The sequence below is a fragment of the Anabas testudineus genome, chromosome 8 (assembly GCF_900324465.2).
Source record: "Anabas testudineus chromosome 8, fAnaTes1.2, whole genome shotgun sequence".
In the NCBI taxonomy this organism is placed as follows: domain Eukaryota; kingdom Metazoa; phylum Chordata; class Actinopteri; order Anabantiformes; family Anabantidae; genus Anabas; species Anabas testudineus.
Window position 1 is genome coordinate 14,941,447 of NC_046617.1, and position 24,325 is coordinate 14,965,771.

Below are 24,325 nucleotides of genomic sequence, written 5' to 3' on the forward strand. Positions count from 1 at the left end.
CCTTCTGATGTACTCTCCACTCATTGTGTGATCACAGTTTTTCTATATCCTCTTAATTGAAAATTAAAAAATAATAATCTGAACCTGAATTCAAAACAAATGTCAGTTAAGGAAGAAAGGAAAGAAACTAGGTTAGGTGATGAAAATGAGTCACCTGTCATCCTTTAAATCAATTCTTATAAATAATTCACTAATTCACTAATTCACAATTCAATCCATTCAATCGTTTTTACATAGATTCCTTAGGTTTAGCCTTTGTGGTGCACAGGCGTGTATTTTTAACGTGTTATGGATCAGCTGCCTCCAGGGAGCGCCCGTCTCCAGTATTAAATCTATGATCCACCTTTTCCACCTGCAAGCAGCAAGTGTTAAGCTGCACAGGGGCACATCCAGGACAAATGGTGGATCAGGTCCTTCAAAATAAAAGCATCAACCAGTTCAGTTGTGTTATAAAACACGTCAAAACAGAAAAAAAAAACAAAAAAAAAAACACTTGAGGGGTGTCGTTCATTTACACTGTAAATGTGACACGTTTGCAGAAGCATAAATAAGATGAGCTTCATTGTGCAGCTTTATTCTCCACTGCTGGACTTTATTTCTAAGCCCGTTGATGGTTAATTTGACAACCGGAAACTTTCCTTCATTCTGTCATTCCGGTCGACTTAACACCTGTGCACCTTTTCCTACCTCCCCACCTCCACAGGCCTCCTCCCCTGCTATGAACTAACCACCTACAACAAGTTTGACAGCTCCGCTTTATTGCGCTCACACGCAGAGCTGCAGCCGGAGCCGCAGCCAGCTGGACTCTCCTCCACCGCGGCCACTTTTCTTATTTACTCCCGCTCAGTTTTTACCTCTTTTCTTTTCTTGGTATGTGTTCGTCCTGCGTCTCCTGTGAGCTATGAGGAATTTCAGGTGCCAATAGGTTTGGACACCTTTTCCCTCTTGGACCTTTGTGTAGGTTGGCGCTGGTGCGTTTTTGTTTTTTTTTTTTTTTTTTTTGTGAATACAGAGAAATATTTCCTCGCTGTCGGTCGGAGCAAAGGGATTTAAGTTCAACATGTCGAAGGCCGCGGAGGAGGTGAACAAGCTCACTGAAAGTACATACAAGGTGAGTGGACACAACAGGTGTGACATCCATGTGTGCGCTTTAAAAATAAAATAAAAAAACACCTTTTACTGTCAAACAGTGACCGGTTTTACCTGGTGGACGAATAACAGGTGTTTTTATTAATAAGCTGCAGTTTATTCTAGTAGTCAGGTCAGACATTGAGTCACCTTATCAACATATGGGCTAATAGAAGTTATCATGTTCTATAAATAAGTGATGTAAACACATGGTTTCAGTAGTAGAGGTGCTGGTTGTGGGAGTCTTCTGCTTTTTGTGGATCCCTGTGTGACACAAAACACTTCTTCATTTACCTCCTCATCAGTGTCGATGCAGTTTAGTGGCTTTTACATGGAGTTTTTGAAGAAGAAAGCCCCACCCGAGGAGTGCCATTTCCTCATTAAACTGCTTGCCTAAGTCGATCAGCATCATCTGAAGTGTTCTGTAGTGCACTCTGGCATCCGTGCCATCCACTAATTAACTTTAATTTATTTGCTAAAGATAAATGAGTGCTTTGAAAGTGAACTGCTGTCACGTTTAAAGTGTACTTTAAAGCCATTTTCATAACTACTCAGCTGCTTCAAATTGGTTGCTGTGTGATTTCATTGAGGTTAAAAGAGAAATTTGACCACTTTAAATAATCATCACATTCAGGATCACTATAGTCAACCACCTCTGCTGCATGCTGCACTCCACAGGTGGCACAAAGAGGCTGGGGAAAAGGAAAGACTTCATGCTTTTCCTCAGAAACATTTAGCCCTCTAGAATAGCTTTTATCCACTGGGCTCCTCCTGGGACAGCCCCCACAGCTCCTTGGTGTGATGAAATACTGGAAAGAAGACTCCAGGTTTAATAATTTAGCTGGCTCTGTGGTAAGATTATACAGCAGACTCCTCAGTAGCCATCACTTCTGGCTTGAAACTATAATCAGCCGCAGGCTCCTGCAGTTCTGTGTTTACACGAGTAGTGCAGAACATTTAAATTTTTTTTCTTTTACGTACTCCTATCAAGATGCAAGGCGTGCTTTCTGTTGAATGTCTTGTGACTGGCAGTGAATATAGCGCTTATGTCACTTATTGACAAAGGCGTTACTCAGAAGTGGGTGGTCATTCCTAAAAGTCATCTAAAATTGTTTGCCAAGTGAGTCTTTAGTAGCTTTACTCTTTCATTTCTTGCATTCTGGTCTTGGGTGTGAACCTAAACCTAAACTACTCTAAGAGTTTATCCACCTATAGTCATCACCAGGATAGACATGACACATGGGGGCATGTCTCAATAATTACAGGGAGGAATGCTCAGTGTCAGGCACGGTTATGGCTAATATTTGAAAGAAGAACAAATCTTTGTTGTTGACCTAAAGTGAAACAGTGAAATGTTTTTCTTCTCTCCTTCCTTGTTGCTGCTGGTAATGAATAGTGATCACAGGTTGAATGAAAAGAAAAAAATGTGGCTGAAATTATTAATAAACTGTTTTTGTCTTCACTCAACCAGAATGTGATGGAACAGTTCAACCCAGGACTGAGGAACCTGATCAACCTGGGCAAGAACTATGAGAAATCAGTGGCTGGTGAGCATTTTCACTACATTAATGAACATTCACAGTAATTTAGAGGCTAGAAAATGGTTTAAAGCGTGGTTTGGTGAGTGAGCATCTTTCTCACTTGTCCACTTCACTGTCATAGCAAAATGGATTTTAAAGAACTTCTTACGGAGAACCTGAGCTCTTGCTTCAGGGAGTCCAGGTCAACCATGCAACACTGTATTGTAGATATTGTTCATGGCATTAGGGAGCCTTTATTTTCCCCAAACTGACAAACATTAATGGTCATTTTATCATTTTCTCAGCTATGACCCTGGCGGGAAAGTTGTATTTTGATGCAATGAGTAAGATTGGGGAGAATGCTGCAACGTCTCCTGTCTCCAGAGAATTAGGTAAGTTTCCATGTTGCCCTGTCTTCTGGCTCTCCTCTGGGATAAATTAGAGGAGGTCTACAGACTGATATAACTCCTGCTTTCCCAAAGTAGCTGTTTATTTCACTTCAGTCTCTGAAGCATTTATTATTCATTTCATCATGTCTGCTACTTGGCAGTATTAGCTGTATACTACATAGTATAGTGCAGAGACGTTACATTGCCCTTTATATAGATACTGTTTCAAAATTAACTTTATGATTCCAGTGTTGTTTTATTTTTTCACATATTTATTTAATTAATAAATAACTGAGGTAAATTAATAAATACAGGGTGCCAACTTAGTCATAACCCAAAGAGCTCCCAAAAGCTCTGACTGCAAAAATTCAGCCTGGAGTGATGAACAGTTTCCTGCTGGTCTGAGTCTGAGTCTGAGACAATTGATGCAAAGCCTTAAAATTAGTTAACTAAAATATGAGTTTTGATGAAAGCAGGAACAAGAGGAAGTCAAAATGTATACTGTTACATCCACAAGCCATGGAGCACTGTACTGTAGCCAGAACACACCACTACTACTACTACTATTACTACTACTACTACTACTGTGCATGTAGTTAGAAGCTTAGAGATACACTGTGGCATAGAGTTTGTTTGGTTTTCTGTTTTTCTTCAAGCCAGCTCCCCAGGCTTCAGTTGCCACACGCTAATTTGCTGTCCAAAGACGTCTGGCACCCTAACTCACTGTCACTAGTGGCGCACTTTGATTTAACCACTGTACGTCTTGCAACTCTCCTGCCGATTAGTAGCAAAAGTGCTAATTAAATTCGGTAGCACAGTGGGGAGTGCCACCTGGTGCTATGCTGGGATAAGTCTCTTGGCACCTTTAAAGTGATACTCCACCTGAGAAATGAAACATACACCCTGGGTAGACTTGAAAGGTGTTAAAAAATGTTTGTAATTTGCTCCTTAATGAAAGAACTAAATCAGCTTGTGTGAGCTACAATGGCCTCTAATGATGATTAGTTTTTTATTGTGAAAAATGTAATATATCCACATGTTCTGTGTATGTTTGTTCTCCATCAGTCCATGTGTTCAGCATTTTGGCAAGGAGTGGCAAGGGTTATATGAACTGTTGGTAGTTTGAGCTCTGGTTAAAACATGTCTATTCTCAGCAGATGGTTAACAGCCTGCTTTGATAATCATCAGTAAATCAGCAACAATCAACATTTCTTCGTCTAGGTGTAATCATATAATCATAACCATATGACAGAAACATTCTGAGATAATACCTGTAGGCACTTTATCGTTAAGGCTCTGATCATTAAGCAAACATGTCATGAGATAATGCCATTTAGATTTGGGGGGACAGAGACTCGACAGTGTAGATTTTCACCCAAAAATACCGTATTTAAAGGACGCAGATCAGTTTGAACATAGGATTTTATATGTCCACATGTATCCAAAAGCTGTTGTTGCTGCTTTAAGAAGATAGTAATCAGAACAGTATACAGTGGCTCTTACAATCTGCTTCCTGTAAGAGGAAGTAAAGAGGAAATGAAGGGACAAACAAACAAAGTGGGATTAGTATCAGTGTCCATATTACTAATGTCTAATTAAAGTAATTTTATCTACTGTAATTATGGCCTGTGTTAATAAATAAACAAACACAGTTGAATTCCTATTTAAAAATAAAAACATTACAAGACAGGGGTTTTATGTCAGGTGAAACGAGGCTGGCCAGACTGAGTCGAACTCACCTCTGACTTCACTCCAGTACCCACTAATCCCCGTATGAGAGCGACAGACAGTCACTTTGGTGTCATGAGAGATCACTTCATTGTGAGTCATTACGGGGGATTAGGTGGAGCAGGGGCTGATTAAACACACACCCCAAACAGTCTTCTCATCTAATGGAACAGGCCTTTAAACTCGAATGCATTGTAACTAAAGTCTGTACTACACATCCCTGTTACATGTCAGGATGTTTTATACGTAGCTAGCTGCTGTCAGGATTTCAAGATTATATTATAGTGTCAGCTTCTTGCTTCGGGGCCTGCTCGTGGACGTAGGGAAGCTGCCCTGTCAGAAACCTGAGCTCCAGGAACATGTAGCCTGCCAGAAACTAGATACTCTTGAGAGGCATTGGAGGACCGGTGCACCTTGTCCTCCTACCTTCTTCCTTTTATTCCTTTAGTCTCTCTCCTCCAGAGTTCAAATGTCAACCGTTCTTTCATTCAGGCACTTGAGTATCTGACTGGTGAAGTTCTCGGGTCAAACAAGGAACAAGAATTTAGATCTGAAAGAGCCAGGATCTAAAGATACATCTAGTATTTTATTGTATCTACATTTGAACTTTATTTAAGATGAAACTCAGTTTCACTGCTGCTCAGATGTTTCCTGCTTGTCTTGGAGAACACTGACAAGGACCAAAAAGAAATCTTGAACAGCCGGTGAGACACCACGACCACGCAACATTGTGTTATCTGCAGGGAATTTAATCTAATCCAGCTTTGTCCTTCGACAGTGGAAAGTGTTAAGGCTTTGTAGACACTCTCATACGCCGTCCTTTCATGGTCCTGGCCCGTTCAAATGGCTTCAGGCCCACTTTACATAATCCAAACATATTTGCATGTTGTGTCAGGTGGTTCCTGCCGATGCCAGGATTATTTTTCCCACAGTCAAAAACAGTGGAAAAGCTGTGGGCCGCTTTGCGTGCTACCAGCAAAATGTTTTCAAAACCAGCCTAAAGAGGGAATTTCTCAGAGGATATTTCCTTTGCTTCGCTTTACACTTTATCTCCAGTCTGTGAAAGCCGCAGAGACAATGGAGCTTGATGACACTTGTTATTCTTATATTTGTGGCAATCAAGCGAGTATTGTTCACAGAATACATCCACAGTGACAGGTCTCTTCTCACAGACACACACAGACACTCGAGCTTGTTACCTTTTATATGCGTGTAAACATAATCACTCCTGTAATAAAGAACGTGGACCTGCGCCACAGAGCTCACTGTGTCCAGCCGTGACTCCAGCTTGTCTGTATTGTGGGGATTTATCTTGGTTTGCTTTTGTTAGCTAATGGTGGAGGATTGGCCTCTGTTATTATCGACATTGGGACACACTTTTGCCCTCACACCTTGCTCGATCAAGCCCAGCTGTTGCCCAGCAACGTGTTGTACATACTGACAACAGTCAGTAAATGAGCGTGAACTAATGGAAACTGCTGATTCCTATGACGTTTGGTCTTCTTGTGTCATCCATAACCGATTTGTTTGAACTGATTTAATTTTTTAGATATGGTGACGTGTTGATGACTCACCTTTTTTGTGCTCTCTAAATAAACCGGTCTGTCAGGCATTTGACTCAAGACCACACCTGCTGATGTTTCAGTGTAAGTTGCTCTTATTGAAAGATAAGGAGACTCAGTTAATCTGCCCTTGTTAGTGCCTGATTTACTTTTAATCCAGCTCCCTTTTCTGTAATTTGGTGTCTCATTTTCTGTCTTTTTCTACATCACGCTCTCACACACTCGTCTTTTCTTTTCTTCAGTACTTCTTTCTTGAATATTTTACACCTTCTTTACACTTTCTCTGCTCTTTTTCTCCTCTGTTAGTCCTGTTTCTATTTCTTTGTCAAAGGGCAGAGATACAGGGATGATCTTTTGGCCTTTAACTACCAAGCTGTTTGAACTTTGCTGAGTGAAAGATCCTCGCTATAAGGCAAGGTGTGTAAAGACAGAGTGGGGAAGGGCAGTGTTTACATACTGATGAATGTGCAGGTCATAGTGATGCATCAGAATGGCAGCCTATTGAACGATTGTCAGTGTCATTGTAAATAACTATACGTCAACACTGTTGCGAAAAGAAAACGTATTTTTTCTACTGCAGTCACACCACTGATGAATGGAAATATTGATAATTACTGGATTTGTCTTTTGTTTATCTTTAGTAAACCTTTGTGTGAAGCTCAATTTCACATCAGTTCATGTGTTGCAACATTGATCTACACATCTAGAAACCATTACTGAATAAAAAGTTATTTATTTACCCAGCCAACACCTCCTTAGGGCTTTCATTTGCAACAGACGTATTAACTCTAGAGAAGAATTAGCTGTATCTATACAGAAAAAAATGCTTCACTCAAATTTCAGTAAAAAAGTAAAGTTTTGACTTTTTATATATAAAATAAGACTTGTGTCAGGTGTAGGCAGAGTAGCTATTCATTCAGTCGCGTGTGCTTCATCGTACTGTGCAGGCAGCGAACGTAGACATGTTCTTTATTGTTAATTACAGTGAGAATAGCAGGGTACTGAGGCATGTCGTGCTAATGACAGTCATCCAAATTATTCCCAGATTCATATGTAAGATTGAAAACAGAACAAACACTTCTTTTCTTAGTGTTGTTTAGTTTCTGCATTATTGTTTCACTTCCTGAAATAAAGTGACCCCTCCATCTGTGCTAAGACAAATCACCAACATTGTTGGCCCACGTACATTTTGGAGCAGACACACACACACATGCATGCGCACATTGTTTGCGCGTGTCTAGAAGTCATTTGAATGGTGTTAAAAATTGTGTTTGTCAAAGGACCAGACCAGCCAAGCATGTAAACACAGATACACAAACACTTGCAGAAGCCTTTTCAATCTGTGAACAGCTTTGTCCAGGCCACAGGCAATATGTTAGAAAAAAATACAAGTCAGCTTGAAGGCCATCTGGCTCAGAGCAGAGTTTCTGCCTTTAGTTTTGTGTAATACTGCGCGACAATGAAGCATAGGTCTGCTGTTAAAATAGAGTTAGAAGGGTTTTGTTGTTCATGTAACTTGAAAGACGCTTCTGTAAGATGAATGATGAGGGATTTTTGGTGGTTTTCGGTGCCATGTAGTGCAGCAGGCAGGTGGGCAATAGGAAATGTAATTACATTTGTCCACACAACGATTGTGCACCATAATCCTAATTTGATTGCTTTTGTGAGCAACATTCAAAGACATAAGGTTATAATTTGTGGCTGCCTGCCATATGAGCTTTTTTGTGATTAACTAAGCAGTAGGTGGTCCAGTTTTCCTGGTCCTGGCACATTTATTTTTTCCTTTCATCTCTTCTGTAACGTCATCCTTAGCCGGTGACGGGGATGATGTTTCACAGCGACACATTCTTTCATATGCAGTGTGTATAAACAGCACATATCTCGAAGCCTGAGCTTGTTGGCTTTTTCTTTCAAACTGTTGTGTTGCCACATTTCACAGACATTAACGTGTGTATACTTCCTCGTCCTCTGTTGTTTTTTTTGTCTGACAGGTGTGGTGCTGATGGAAATCTCACAGGTCCACAGGCAGGTTCATCTTGAGCTGGAAGAAAATGTGAGTGCTACAAACGTTTTGCACTTGCATACATGCTTCCTGTAAATTCCTGTGTAACCTAATGTCTCTGTAATTGCGTTGCCTCACCCAGGTGAACTCTGTCTTACTCTGTGAACCTGTTAGTCTGTATATTTTCCACAAAAGTGCAGCAAGAGTGTCAGTTTACTGAGTTCCATGACACTGTCAACAAGCAGTTTTCAGCAGTGCTCACCTTCCCCACCCACAACAACTACAGTAGCACTTCAGACAAGCTAAATAAAAAGGTGTTGGATGAGGAAGGGAAACAACAGGTTTGGTTTGTACGATCACCTGTTAGTTTATTTCCTTCCTAAGAACAGAGACAGGTCTCAATATGCCCTCGGAGAACACCGGCTCAGGGTGTTGCCATTCATTTTAGACTTGTAACGTACGTAATGCCTCAGTAATGCTACGAATATTTTTAAAACCACTAACGCAGTAGAAGTTTTTATTTCTTGCTTGCTGCATGTTAAGTCTTCAGTTTATTAGTTTGTTGAGTGCATGTTGTCCACAAGATATTTACTAAAGATGTTACATGTGGAACAAACAATTCTAGAGTTTGAAAATAAGCTGTTATAGTTGAACTTTGGGGCAGAAATAAAGCGAGGAACTCCTCTAAGACATTTTTGCTAACAGCATCAGTGGGCGGGTTGACTTGTTAATGGAGTCCAGTTGATGAGTCACAGCATCAGTTCAGGTCAGAGAAAATGATGGAGCGAAACCTTTCGCCTACTGCAACAAGGGCGTGTATTGTGTGTGCGACAGCTTCTCCGTGGTCATCTGTGTGTGTTCAGCAAAGGGGTCTTCCAGCTCACCGATCCACTCGTGTGGGTGCAGACGCTGCATCGCTGCAAGGCTGCGGTGACGGGAGCTTCAACGCCCTCATACTAATCAGAGAAAGGGCGAAATTGAGAGAAGTCTGTGGGCATTCCCACGCTTTGTTTCTGACTCATTCATAAGCATAACCTTGGACTTGGCTCTCACCCCCGCACACATGCACCAATACACTCTAAATGATCAAACTCCCTTTCTCATGTTGAGACTCACAGTATTTCCCCGGTTTTCTGCTGGCAAACTGTAGCACTCCAACCTCCCCTCAAGTTTCTAATCAACAGCGTGTCTTCTTCCTCTCTCCTCTCTTGTCCATCAACCTCCTCACCTGAAGTTTAAGAAGTTCCACAGGGAGATAATAACCGAGCTGGAGAGAAAGACTGACATGGACGTCAAATACATGACAGTGAGTAGTCCATGCGTGTCTGTGTGTGTCCGTCGTTCCTTCTGTTGCAGCAACACTCCATGCAACCCCCTCAGGAAAACACACACTTGGATATAAAAGTATCTTTTGTTGTTGGTTTGTTCAGTATCACTGTGCTGCAGTGTGAAACATTTGATTAGCAATAATTGTACTGACAAACAGGACGAGCACGTACTGTACATACAGATGGAAAGGGGAACTGTTATCGCTGAATGAAAGAAAACTTTATTTACACTCAAAACATCTGAATCATAATCTAATCCTGTGCAGCAGTTCACTCAGTTCACACTTTGCCCATGACATTTAATTTATGTACTAATGGTGGTTGTTTCAACACAGAAGAAAAACAAGGCTCCATTTTCCAGTAACCTTGAAAGTTGAAGCCTTACATCACACGTTTTGTTTTTTTATTCGAATAGGAATCGTTAATAGCTTATACTTTGACTACAGTGCATTACAGATGCAAATGTCTGTTCGACTGCACAAATGTAGCTAAGTATGATTTTACACAAACTTTAATGTTTTATTCACAATCATATTGTTTTTATAGTCTGATGTCAAATTTGACTCTTTGTTAAATGGTAGATGAAACGTGATGCTAACACAATATTTATTCAAATCATTGCAGTGATAAAAAAATCTGTTAGAGGACAAACATGTTTTCTTATATAAAACCTCTTATACTGCATATTCGTAACTTTTGGACAATTTATTTTAATGAATTCACCGTTGCACTAAAATTGTAAAACCCGTATTGAGCCAGGGATTGAAGCACAAATTCACTCTTCATTTCTGCTGCTCGATGGCAGATATCACATGTATTGCTTTTCTACTCCAGGCCACATTTAAAAGGTACCAGATGGAGCACAAGATGAAGCATGACTCTCTGGAGAGGTCCCAGTCAGACCTGAAGAAGCTGAGGAGAAAGAGCCAAGGCAAGAATGCCAACAAGTATGAGAACAAGGAGAGTGAGGTAAGCTGGACGTTTCAAACACCCACAGACATATGACACATGCTGTACATGGATGTTCTTCCTCTGACACACACGGGCACGTTCGTTCTTTATCATTCACCAACCGCGACATCTGACACAATTCATTGCAAAGCCACTGTTAATGGTAGATGGGGACAGTGTGTGAAGCGTGTGTGAGTTCTGAGCAGTCATGCAGGAGAAGAGCAGTTTGTTTCTATTAGTCTGCTCCGTGAACACACACGCATGCAAGCACCACCTTTCTACACCTACATAAACACTGATAAACGCACACACTGCTAAAACTATTGTACAGTCTAGTAAATGCTTAGGTGAACTGTATTCATAGCAACACTTTGCTTTGATGTTTTAGGAAGTATTTACCTATTTGCACCTCTGAGACATTTGTTTGCGTACTAAACAGCATTCCTTAAATACTCCTTGTGTAAATGTGTTGATTTTATCTTTGTTTCGCTGTTTTGTAGCACCCTGTTTCTAAATTCACTGACGCACTAATAAGAAAGATTATTTATATGGTTCATACTACTTCAACCGAGTAATGTTTAAAGTAATGATGCTCAGTTTAAGTTGTTCCATGGCACCACCACATCCTAACAGTGACTCTGCAGAATGATAGACACAGATCCCAAAACTGTGACCCTGAGAGCACAGCAGCCTGAGTTACATAATGTACCTACCATCGATCTAGTCAGGCAGCCTGTGTGTGTGTGTGTGTGTGTGTGTGTGTGTGTGTGTGTGTGTGTGTGTGTGTGTGTGTGTGTGTGTGTGTGTGTGTGTGTGTGTGTGTGTGTGTGTGTGTGTGTATTTTCATGGTTTTGTGTATTCTCTCGACACAGTCCACCCTGCCCTAACTTGGCACTGGGAAAGGCCCAGAGGTAAAGGGAGTCCAAAAATGATTTACAGACTTTTGTGGATGAGTGAATTACCATTACTGTTTATTATAATTATATTGCAGCCTTAGTCGTATTCCGAAGAGCAAATGTTTCATTCACTCTCAGGTTTATATAAACTTTTTATATAACTTGCTGAGCTGACAGTTGAGCTGATTGGAAAAACAACTATTCTGATAATTAACTCATTATAGCAATGAGGTTTTTTTTTTGGCCTCTGTATTAAAATTATTTTATAGTTTATGGGTTTCCTCTAGTAACTCCAGTTTCCTCCCACCCTCCAAAGATATGCAGTTAGGTTAATTAGTTACTCTAAGTTGTACATAGGTGTAAATGTGAGTGTCAGTGGTTGTTATTTATCTTATTTATCTATCACCACTGACTGGTGACCTGTCCAGGGTGTAGCTTGCCTCTCACCCAGTGACAGCTGGGATTTAACATTGCCGTGCACCCTTCACCTTCTGTTTCTCTTTTCTTTCCCATCTCTCTCTTCCCTCGTCTTCAACTAACAACTAAAAGTGTTCGCTTTCTGTTGTGCTCATCTGATTTAAGGTCAGGCATTAGGATTTAGCGACCGGAGTGTCAGGGATTAGAAGCAGACGATTCGCTAGACACCGAAAACACTTCAAAGCCAGGGAACGAAATCCATCAGAAAGTGGGGATAAGGTTTAAAAAGTAAAAGTGGAGAAGCTGGCACAACTGTCAAACAGTCGATTTAAAGACGCTCCAAAAAACTGAGCACACGTTTTAATCTATTTAAACAAGATCGACAAAGATTGAGATATGCTGTACTAAGAGTTTCACATGTTGAAGGAAAGGTCTAAATTATTTCCTGTATCTGATCTCTGTTACCATTCCTCCTTCTTTCTTACCTGTAGCTATTTCATAAACACAGGATGTACACAGCAGCAGACTCACTGCAGTGTTGACAGATGTAAAGAGATTACGAGGCACTGTGTGCACTTGTGTGTTGAAATAGCGTTTCACACTCCCCTTGTTAGTATAAATTATGCCGCCCACTTCTCCAGTTCTGGAAATGTGTTCAATCTGTGTTTTTCTCTTTCTCCATTGTTTCTTTTCAATTCAAATAATCTTTATTGACATGAAATGCAACAATAATTTTAACAAATTAAATAATCACCCTACTGTGATTGAGGGCAGCTTATGATTTTGCAGGTCACGGCTGCCATTTTGAAAAGGTTGTTCAGTGTGTTTGGCCTTTTTAGAAAGTCTGTTATGCTACATATGACACTTTGGATGAAATGAAGCAATCAACTAATTAAATGAGATTATAATTACTCTACAGGACATCCCAGCTAGCTAAATGAATGCAAAAGATGGAATAAATATTTAGAAAGCTCGAGTTTTAACTGAATTCACAGTGATAAACAGTTGCTTTGTTAAACAGTTTTACAGTTTAGGCTGCTTTTCCCACACACTGTGTTTCATCTATAAGTAAATGAATTTAGAGACGCTTTTCTCTGATCCTTTCAGTGCAGTAAGTTTCTTCCTTCCTCCACTCTACACACTTTTGAACATTTATTTCCATTTTTTTCCATGAATTCTACAGTTTTATATATATATATATATATATATACAGGAAAAGCTCTCAGGAGGTCAGCAGAGCGGGATCAAACTTCAAATGTGTTTTGACTTAACACCAAAGTCTGTTAAGATTGTGTGGGACTGTTGCTTATGGTAACAGTTTCCCGTAAACTCCATCTGACTTTGATGCTTCATCATATTCATTGTGGACATTTATTTGTGAGTAAAGCTTGCCCTTGCTGTGGCGAGGTGAGCTTATGAAAACGAAGGAAAGGGAGAGTGAATGGGCGATAACGAGGAGAAGAGTCTATTTGTGCTGTTATTTGTGTAGGTGTGTATATTTGCTTCAATAAAATTTGCATCAGCTTGTATGTTGACATGTAGCCGCAAAGTTAAGACTGTTATCACAAGGTATTGGGAGAGACACCAACAAATCGAAATGGGCAGGTTTATATAAGGCCTTCCTGGCAGACAGACAGACAGGCAGACAGGCAGGCAGGCAGAGAGACAGTCTCATGCAGTTAGGCACACAGGCGGCACTGTTTGTACAAGATGATATGACCTCTGCTGAGAATTTCGCTTTTGTCACTGAACGCACACACACACAGGTGTGCACACAGCTCATGTTGTTTTTCTGCTTCGTGCTGTTGTTGAGGAAAAATTAATTATCCCTCGTTGGATTACACATAGTTGTGGTCTACCTCCAGTAGGGGTCCTTAGGTAAGACCTCCTTAAGCTTACCCTGCCATTACCTTGTATTCCTGTAAGTCGCTTTGGATAAAAGCACCAAATGACTAAATGTAACATCAAATAAATAGGTAATGGTTAGCTTGGTATACCAGTAAACACTCTCTCGCCCCATTGCTGTACTCACTGAAGTATTTCTGTTTTGTTTTTTTTTATAGAAATAATCAGCAAGATTGTTTTCTGCATGAGTCGTAAGGGCATGTTTTACCCTGGGTATTTTAAACCCAGAGGAACAGTAAACAAACATTTTGGTTAACTAATTAAAAGGGAATCAGGCAATTTAATGATCACCTTTATTTTTACGCCCTTATGTGACACTAACACTAATTTGATGCTTACTAATACTCTACTAACAAGAGTGTTTGTGTGTTTGCGTGTGCAACATGTGATATAGTAGATGAGAAATTCAACTTTGTGCACATAAATGCATTTTATCCACCACAGCTCTGAGTCATATAAGGTTTTATCAGAGGAGAGCGGTTATAGGAGCTGAATAGAAAGGGTGTGTGCCCTCGCTTTACCAGCCGTTACAGGCGTGTCAATTCTAGCTAGTTGGATGAGGATGATGATATGGATCTAACTTGAAGCTTTTACAAGGAATCAGGGATCAGGTTATTTTTAGGAAGAAGTTAGATGTGTTGCATGAACAATTAGTTTCACTATAAAAACACGCTGTTCTGTGTGGTTAGAAAATCATACAAATACTGGCATGCCCCACATTATTAACATATGCTGGTAACATAACACAAATACTGGTACCAGGACTCTATGAACCTGGTGATATTCTTGCTTTAACGCTATATTCTTCATGCATAGTACAGCTTTATAATTCTCGTTTATTATCGTTCTGTATAAAGGTTTTTATCAGAAAAAACACCATCAATAAGGACGGTGAAATCATTTTTATTTACAAAATTAAAAGAAATTACAGAAATATCATGTGGATTCACAAGCACAGCAGCATATAAACACTACAAGATCCTTTGAGCAGCCTGACCTTTTTTATAATCCCAGACTGGCGGTGTAGATAAGACAGACCCTCCCTATGACTGGTGTACCCGGTCTCTGTTCTCCTGTTGCTGTGTCCTTTCACTGAACACTGCAAGCAGCCCAATGTGCCAATACAGTGAACTCTAATAAAATCTGCCCCCTGCCAGAGAGAGATTAGGTTATTCAGAAAGGAACCTGCTTCTTTATGTCACTTAGCCCTTGTTACGTCTGTATATAGATCTGCAGTGAAAGGAACTAGATGGCTGGAAACCATGTGCACAGGAAGATAAGACATGGTGACCTATTTTTAAATCGTAATTTTTCAATTCAAAGTGACTTGAATTATATTTGCTTTTGGATCTGTGCATAGACTGAGGACTGAGTGTCTGTGTGTGTATATATGTAAAGTAATTGAGATGATGTTCAAGTGAAACCTGCAAGTGTGTGTGTGTGTGTGTGTATGTTGCCAGTGCCTGGAAACACTAACGAGTCGTCAGATGGACATGCAGTTGTTTATCGCAGAGGGATGCAAGGAAGCTCTGCTTGAGGAGAAGAGACGTTTTTGTTACCTGGTGGACAAACACTGCATGTTCTCCTACCAGACTGCCTCCTTCCATGATAAGGTACAAGACAGACTTGGGCAAGACAATTAAAATAGATTTTAACTGAATCTTATACTACCGTAACAGATTTTAGTCTAATCAAAACAGCAGCAAGAAACGTGTTTTCCAAACCCCACAATGCATCATGTTACCATGGTGATGAAAATGTGTGCACTATTACTGATTACTCATGTTTTCTTTTAATATCTTTTCTCATATCTTCGCCTGCTGGACAGGCCAGAGACATACTGACGGCAAAGCTGAACAGCTGGCAGGACCAGTGCAACGACGCCACCGACATGCCTGAGAGCATTTTATCGATGATAGAGGGACTGCGCGCGCCGGTCTCCATCACACCAATGCCCTCTCCATCCCCATCACACCGCAGCGTGGTACGATGGGAGGGTTATAAGTGTCAAAATAAAGACATGTTCCTGTGTAACATGCTGCCTTGTTTCTAAATGCATCTTGTCTTTTAGTTGTAGGTGCACAACAAGAAACATTTTTACATGGTGGTTTGATTTAACCACCTCACATGCTTAGACCAGTATGCTTTAATATTCCAGGAAAGATCATCTTTGTTAAATAGGATGAAGCCTAGTACTTGACCCAAGTCAACCTTTTATTGATTGACTGGGGTGTTGATTTATTTTGATATATTTAAAGCAGCACTTGTCTTACACCTCCATTGCTAATATGTTAATGTTATGATTAATGTTCCTGTGACAGAACATTGCTCCTCCACCCGCTCCATCTCTGAAGGCTCAAACCAGTCCCCTGGCTAACATGTTCACCCCGGAAAACAACACTACCAATGCAGCCACCACTACCAACAACAGCACAGGTATAATACTTATGGCACCGCTTTCATTTTGCGTCTTATGTTACCTCATTTATCGCTGTCTAAACCTATTGCAGGATAACAATGTTAAATCAAATATATGTTTTCTTGATTCTTCATTTTATTTTATACTCTTACTTTTGTTTTTTATCCTTGCCTTTCATCCAGACCATGGGAACAGCGAGGACAGCAATCTCGCCAGGTCCGTGTCTGTCGCAACAGGTCTCAACAATATGGTGAAGAGGCCGCGTGTGCGCACCATATTTCCTCACGCTGCTGGCAACAACAGCACACTGCTCAGCTTTGACGAGGGAGACGTCATTGTCCTGCTCATCCCTGATGAGAGAGATGGGTGGATGTATGGTGAACTGGAAAAGACAGGAAGGTGAGTCAGATCACAGATGTTGCATTTGTCTAGAGTGGCTTTGTACCAAAGACTATAATCACAGGAATAAAGAAAGGTATGTACAGATGATAGTCAAAAGAAATTATTATTATTATGAGTCGTGAATGTCAGTATGTGTCATTTTCATTTACACCATTGTGGCTTTACTATGAGTTGTTTTAAACATGCTCGTCATGTTCCTCCATCCTCCCACCAGCCAGGTGATTGATATGAGTTGGACTGCACCGTCCTAACTGGCCAGATGGTCCCTCGCCCAATTGTTATTCCGCTCATGTACATGCGCACACACAGCTCTAGGCTCGTCGAGTGCTGCCTGAGCTGAAACGCTCACTGATAAGGAAATCAAAGTAAAGTATGGCCTGAGGGTGGGATGTACGATAGAGGACTGAAGTGAGACAGAGAGAGAAGTTCAGACTACCACCTGCTCTACCACACAGACAGGCATCAACCAAGACCCGTCTCTCCAGGTCTCTGATGTCTGACTTTTTAAACAGGGATTTGATCTGAAGCCCTTGGAAGTATGTTTTTGAATTTTAATCATTCATCGTGTTTGATCTTTATCACTATCAAGGGAAATTACCTGGCAAATACAGCTAAAAAATGATCAAGGGCAGAAAGGAATCATTTTTGAATTGCTTTTAAAAGTGAGACTGCGCAAAGTAAAACTTTGGTCTTGCTGCTTCACTGCTGCTGAAGTGCCTAAAGGCTTTGAAAGTGTATGTCATCATGTTTATCAGAGCCCAGCATATGATGAGGTAGTCCTTGTGTCCCGTAGGAGGTTTGACTTTGATGACAATACATGACATTTAATGACACCTAATTTATGAGTGTCCACATTATGAGCATGGTCATTTTGCCTATGTAAACTTGTGCCTGTTGTCTTTTCAGTAAAACAAGCTTGTATTGTTTTCTATCTAGGAAAAAATCAGTAGACAAAGTAAGCACCAGCGTTAGTGAGTTGTCCTTGAGCAAGGTTTTTATTAATACCAAGTTATGTCAGTGAACGTGTTGAATGGCCAACAGTAACATTAGTCCTGGAAACGAGTACGTGTTCTCAGTAGAAACCGTTCCCTAAATAAATAAAAGCCTGTTAATATGAGTGTAGTTGAATTAGGTGTAGTTTCCAGTGGAACTTAAGAGTTTTTTATCACATGTATGTGAGTTACATTCCCAGCCAAATGTGCAAATATTAACATTTATTAACTTGGACACAGTGTGTGACTGAATACATAGTGATTACAAACAGCACAATGACAAGGCGTCCTTGACGAACTTGTTTCTTTCTAAACAGTTTTTAATTCCAAATTAAACAATTTTATTGTGTTTCAAGGTGAAAAGAATCATATTTATTAGATTAAAGTGAGTAATTAATCATTTAATTTAAACATTCGACTAGTTTTGCTGCATGTATTGTCTTATTTTGGCCTCTAGAAACCTCATAGCTCTGTGATGTCTTACTGAGATATTCACTCTTTTATTAGTCAAACACTGATTAAAGTTTCAAACAAACACACAGTAACTGTGTATCAGCTCAGCAGGCTTGAGATAAGACCTTGACCACAAGACCTTGATTCACATTCAAGTCCTTGATTTATCTTGTGCCTTAGAAAGAATGGAGAAAATCTAGCTCCAACCAATAGAGAGATGTTGTTTGGCAAGTGAAAATCCATCGAAATAAAAGAAAAACATTTGAAATGGTGCCTTTTGATGATCTCTGCTGACAAATCAGAGGCCTCCCTTCAGCAGGAAGTCTTTTCTATACTGAATTCCAGCTTTTTGTTACCATAGTTACCATAGGCATACATTGACACGGTTTATACAACAATAGTTGGAACTATGATAGCTCTGTAATCCCCTATCTGTCTCGGTAACAGTGTCTTTATTCTTTCCTCTTGTCTTAGCTTCTCCTCGTTTTTCCAGATGGATCTTCACCAGACATTTAGAGATTTTCAGATTTCTGTGCGATGACATCTGATCGGGACACTGGCAGTAGGATGTAGCACAGATGCAATCCCTAACTTTTGTTCTGTCTTTTGTCTCTGTCTGGCAGGAGGGGCTGGTTCCCTTCCTCTTACTGCCGTGCACTCTCTGAGCCGCTTGTGAATAACAACAGGTAAGGAGACTCCATTCTGCAGGTAACGCACACACACCACCAGGTTTCGTGTTGCAGCCAGCTGTATTGTTGGCTCTGTTTCCTCTAGTTACTCCCGTTCGCGTGATAACCTTTCTGATCCTGTAGGGGAACCTCCTCTTCCTACTCTCCTTTCCTTAACTTTGGATTCCAGCAATACTGCATATTTGTTTAGCATTCATGGACCTTAATTAAACTGTTATGTGTATTTTGTTCATATATAGGTTCTGTAACCCTCAAATCTGTGTAATTTAGATAAATCTAAAATTGGACTTTTCACACTAGCTGGGCAAAACATCAGGAAACAGGATGTTGAGTGCTGATGAATAGAATTAGCTGCTGATGAGAGAGAAGGTTCAGAGTGTTGACTCCAGGCCTTTTTTTCAAAGAGACTAATCCCTGTCGGATTAATTTATTAGATTTTAATGTGCTGCACCTTCTACAGAGAGGCTGCCAGCCAATTGCTATTGGTCATGGAAGCTGAAAACTTAAACTATAACCAGCCCCAGGAGGCACAACAACTCACATATATACATCCTTGTCCTTTTGTCCTTATTGTGAACTTCTACAGACCGTATTTAGTCTTTTGAACGTTACATTATGTTCATAATCCTAACATAAACTTAAAGATTAACCTTTATATTTATAACCCAATACCTAAAACACATAACCCTTAAACACTGAAATACATATGTGCACACACATGCCAGGAGACTTATGCAAAGTCCTGTAATTAGTGTGGTTAAGTGGCCTTTTCCCCTCTCTATTCCTGTCTTCTTCCTTTTTCCACTCCACCTTTCATCCTTTCTTTTATTTTTTTTATTTCTACTCCGCCCTCTTATCGCTCATCCTTCCTGTTTTTCATCTTATTTTAACAGTGTATCTTCTGCACCATACCGCAGTCGGAGCGTGGTCAACCTGCACCATCAGGACACAGAGACAGACGAGGCAACCATGGTGCTCCCCCCGGCAGACTACAGTGACACCCCACATCACAATGCCATTAAGAACAACACCAGCGTCACTACAAATAACATCCACCACCACTCCCCCACACCCTCTGCAGCATCATCCTCCTCGTCTGATCACAACACGGTCAGTGAGTGGGCTGGTCATTTGGTTTATGTCATTCATCTGGTATTTTGCTAGTTGTAGTCAAGCCGTGTGTTCAGCTAGGCACAGCACAGCTGGCCCATGAATTTCAAAATGATTGGCAGAACAGTTTAACCTTCTGTTTTCTGCCAACACTTTCTTTTTCTACTGGCATAGCTCCGTCATAGTGTCGTGACAGGACTGGCAATGTTTGGATACCAGGATGCATTACCTGATACCTAGTGTGGCAGTGGTACTGCACCCTCAGATGTGCTGCTGCAACTTGACTGCACACACACACACACAGTAGCTTTTGTGTGTGCATGTAGGTGTGTGGGTACTGTCACATGAGTTTTTAATGTCTCCATTGGAAACTTGACCACACTCTGACTTTCTGTGTCCACTGACTAGTGCAATAAAAAATAATAAATGACTGGGGCTCAGACAGTTTAACACTGAGTCTGATGTTTGTGGATCTACTGTGATGTGGAGAAGCAGGACATTCATCTTTCTGGGTTTTTCATTCTCTGCTTATACAAACAACAAAACACTGTTGCTCTCACCGCAGATTAAGGTAGTCATAGAGACTTTTGAAATGTGTTAAGATACTACTCTAAAAAGGAAATTACTGCCTTGTTATCTAAACCTGCAGTCCCAGGTCTCTGTTCAGCCTCATGTGGTTTTAGGGATGAAGACAATAGCTGAGCGGAGCACAGCTGTAAAGAAGATCACCTTTATTACAATAATCCCCAGTGTGGTGATAATGGGTCTCATGGAGACTGCTCCAGTACGAGGCAGTAACTCTGGCACAGACATGAGAACAGGGTGTGGGTTGGTCTTAGTCAGTCCACGACTGAAGCTTTGGAGCAGAATTATACATAAATACATGTTCATCATTTGCATACCATGCAAAGTATCAGCCAGACGTGTGGTTTTCCTCTACAAAAGCTTATTTAGTCCCTCTGTGCTGGGTTAATGTAAATGTGTTGCGGTATGTTAGGGTTAAATGCACCTCCCCTGTCTGCGCAGTCACTCACACACCCTCTGCGCAATCATCTACTCACCCTGTGCACTACATTACGCTGACACTGCGTTTCTAGATACATTTTTATTTAACACTTTTACACAGACACAGTGCACAGTTGTACATACAGTAGTTTGTTGTATCTATAAGCAAATTTATGCTTGTTTCCTGTTCAGAAGATTCAAAAGAAAACATTTGTGTGTGTCCGCAAATACTTGTGTGTGATTTCTTCCATGACTAGCGACCAGTCAAGTGGACACATCCAGTTAATCATACACAGCTACAAGTGCAGAGCCATTAACTCTTTATTCATCCCTAACAGAAGTGTGAACGAGGTTACTATTGATTTAAAAGTATATTGTTTTGCAAATCCAATCCAATCCTTGTGATATTCATGAAAGGTTTAGACAGAGAATCCAAAAATAGTGACAAACACACTCAGTCACTGTGGCTATTCTGGTAGGCTGTGACGTTTGACCCAGATACAGGTTCGATGGTCAGATGGCAAAAGGAGATCCTTTTCTCTTTCTTCCCTCTGCAGTATTCATAATTTACCACTCACTTGGTCCACAGCCACACGGAAACATGCAGTAGTAGGGCCAGAGATTAGCATTAGTGTCAGGCCTGTCAGTCCTACGGTACATCCCGCCTACATCTCTTCCCCACTGGCTAAGCATTATGGTGGAATTCCACGCTGGGTGAACCTGATACCCACCTTTCTTCTTTGTCTCTCTGTTCATTCTTTCCGTTTCTCTCTACATAGTTGTTTCTGTTTATCTCCTCATCTGAGCACTTCTCTTTGTCTTTAACACATACCTTCCTCTCTTTATTTCTCGGTTAAATGAGACAGCTCATACTCTACCCTCCATTCATTCCTACTGATTCGTAAACCCCTGATTAAACACTATTCAAAACACACACATACATACACACGGTTCCCAGAATAGGTTGTACGTGTGGGAAAAAGTTCTCTGCATCTTCAGTAGAATATAATACTCTGGTTTATGTTCAGCTCAGTGTATGAGTAGGCGGCTCAGGCTGTGTGTTGGTGTTGGCGTGTGTTGGGTTAGTTAGCATCTTGTGTTCAACATCTTTCATGAGCATTATTGTCAGTATGATATGTGTTGCTGCTCTTTTCAGCTAGTTAACGCTGAATCAGTATGACAAAGTGGAAAGGTGTATGTTTTGTTTTGTTTTTCTTGTTTTATTGTTGTTTATCTCCTAGTTGAATCTTACAGTGCAGTTTCCATATCTTTGTTGGTGTCATGAAACTTATTGAAATCTGTATCAGCAAAGCGCTTTTTCAGCATTAACAGGTCGGTCCAGCGAAAGAAAGGTGAGAGACCAGGGAGGGGGAGAGCACAAGGTTACCCTGTATCCACTGTCACTGCGAGGAAAGAAATGCACCCTTACTGGTTTGGTGCTTTGTTTAAAAGAAAAGATAACAACTCACAGGAATGAATAGATTTAGAGAAGAGAAGCCTAGTGTGTGTGTGTGTGTGTGTGTGTGTGTGTGTGTGTGTGTGTGTGTGTGTGTGTGTGTGTGTGTGTGTGTGTGAGAGAGAGAGAGAGAGAGAGAGAGAGATTAAGATCAGAGAAAGTAGCAGGCACGGTTTTGACCTCCCTTAATGAGTATCAGTGAAAACAGAAAAAGAGACCGTTCTAACTTGCTCTGCTGAACAGCTCAGCAGCTTTCTAACAAACCACAGCCTTCAAATGACCATAAAAATCTGATCTGTGTGTGTGAATGATGACGCTTGTCCTTTATCATACCTGATATGTAATTCAGGGATCTGAAGCACTAGGACAGAAACTGTGCCACTGTCTGGTTCATGTGTGAAGTAACAATGTCACAGGGAGTGGGACTTTGCCAGAACTGATGCACTTTGAGAAGCGATGTCCGTCACTTTATCCACTCCTGACCTCTTGTGGATTCTCTGCAGTGCTGCACTTTGAAGGCTGGTGTAATGCCTGCTGGTAGGAGGAGCACTTACTCCCACAAACATGTTACAGCTTACAGTAGTGAGCAGTAAATTGAAATTGTGGACACTTCATTTTAATTGTGGGGATTTTCTGATCGTTGGCAGTTTGTAATACACAGTTGAAGGGGAGTAAATGCACTATACTGTGAAGAAACACAAGGAGAAAACTCTTACTCATGCTCATACCTGTGCAGTGGTGATATGGAAACATTTCCTCAGTCTTTCCGATCCTTTCTGTCACCTCAAGTGTAACCAGGAGCCATAAATTAAAGTATTTAGAATAATTTGAGGCAAGCCCTCTTTTCTTTTATCATTCTGCAGTTCTATTAAGGATGCAAAATGCTTTTATGTATGCATATGTATGAGGGCCACTTACTACATTTCCTGCATTTCCAGTGGCACTGACCTTTGGCTTGTCCAAAAAGAACTTGATTTGGTTAACTGAGGAACTGACCCATGTTGTTGACCCATGCATGATTCAACTACACAGTGTCTTCAGTACATGTGTCTGAAATATGTGTGTGTCACACTGTTCATCAATGCACCAAAAAAGACTGAAGAGGAGATAATCAAGCTGTTCATGTGTCATGGTTCATGTTGTGACTCAGAGGTGACAGTGTCTGTCTTTTCCCCCATAGGCAGCCCAGCCTAACGGCATTGTAAGACCTCCACCCGCGTACCTAGCGTAAGTAACACAAGCAAGACAAGCTGCTCTTCTCTAACTCCGACGTGCACTCATCACTAATCACCACTGTGTTTTTGCAGGGGAGGGAACCCGTTCTCCACAGTCAGGCTACGTCCAACTGTTACCAATGATCGCTCTGCACCGGTCATCTGATCTGTCCACATTTTCAACCCTCGTCAACCTTCCTGTGTCATCCACCCAGGACATGCAGCTCAGCCCTGCCTCTAGAGCCCTGCAGCTTCTACTGGTCTGGATGAAACCAGACAAAACTTGGCACCGTGAGGAAAAAATGCCACTTGAATCTGAGATCCCATTACTGCTGCGAGCTCATATGGAAGTATTTTGGGACCATTTTATTTACAGAACAGATGCTTACATATTTAAGATATATATTTTCTATGCCTATTTTTGTCCTTCTGTTTGTGGTGGTGTTATTTAAATGACCACATTCTTGCCTGCACTTGAGAAATAGATGAATAAAAATGGTCAAAGAAAATATTGTGACGCATTTATGCTGTTCATGTTGCTTGTTCATTGTCAAAATGACTGTTAGAAATCTTTTCTGTTGCCATAGGACAGTAGAAGAATGTACTGTAGAGGACTTCTGTATTTCACCTGTCCTTATGATAAATTGTGGAACTCAATGCGTGTCAAGTGTCAATGCTAAAATGATTTTGATTGTTGCTGTGAGAAACAATCGCAACTATTTAGAAAGATGCATTCAAAAACTAAACAAAAAAAACACA

The 24,325-nt window shown here is 40.7% G+C and overlaps 1 protein-coding gene across 1 annotated transcript; it reads left to right on the forward strand.

The window, feature by feature from the left end:
• The first annotated feature begins 731 nt into the window (after positions 1 to 731).
• On the forward strand, positions 732 to 24,312 carry baiap2l1b (BAR/IMD domain containing adaptor protein 2 like 1b). The gene is made up of 14 exons (XM_026350968.1): positions 732 to 1,111; positions 2,600 to 2,675; positions 2,954 to 3,040; positions 8,319 to 8,380; positions 9,564 to 9,635; positions 10,492 to 10,626; positions 15,287 to 15,439; positions 15,655 to 15,810; positions 16,148 to 16,262; positions 16,428 to 16,644; positions 18,716 to 18,778; positions 19,675 to 19,891; positions 23,533 to 23,579; positions 23,660 to 24,312. Exons 1-14 carry the CDS (start codon positions 1,061 to 1,063, stop codon positions 23,730 to 23,732), a joined length of 1,524 nt encoding a protein of 507 aa, XP_026206753.1. The 5' UTR covers positions 732 to 1,060; the 3' UTR covers positions 23,733 to 24,312.
• Positions 24,313 to 24,325: the final 13 nt, after the last annotated feature.

What these genes read in the sequence shown, in the direction of transcription:
- baiap2l1b (XM_026350968.1), top strand. Translation starts at nt 1,061, where the DNA reads ATGTCGAAGGCCGCGGAGGAGGTGAACAAGCTCACTGAAAGTACATAC. An exon ending in TCACTGAAAGTACATACAAG is followed by an intron (nt 1,112 to 2,599) that starts GTGAGTGGACAC and finishes TCACTCAACCAG; the next exon opens with AATGTGATGGAACAGTTCAA. An exon ending in CTATGAGAAATCAGTGGCTG is followed by an intron (nt 2,676 to 2,953) that starts GTGAGCATTTTC and finishes TCATTTTCTCAG; the next exon opens with CTATGACCCTGGCGGGAAAG.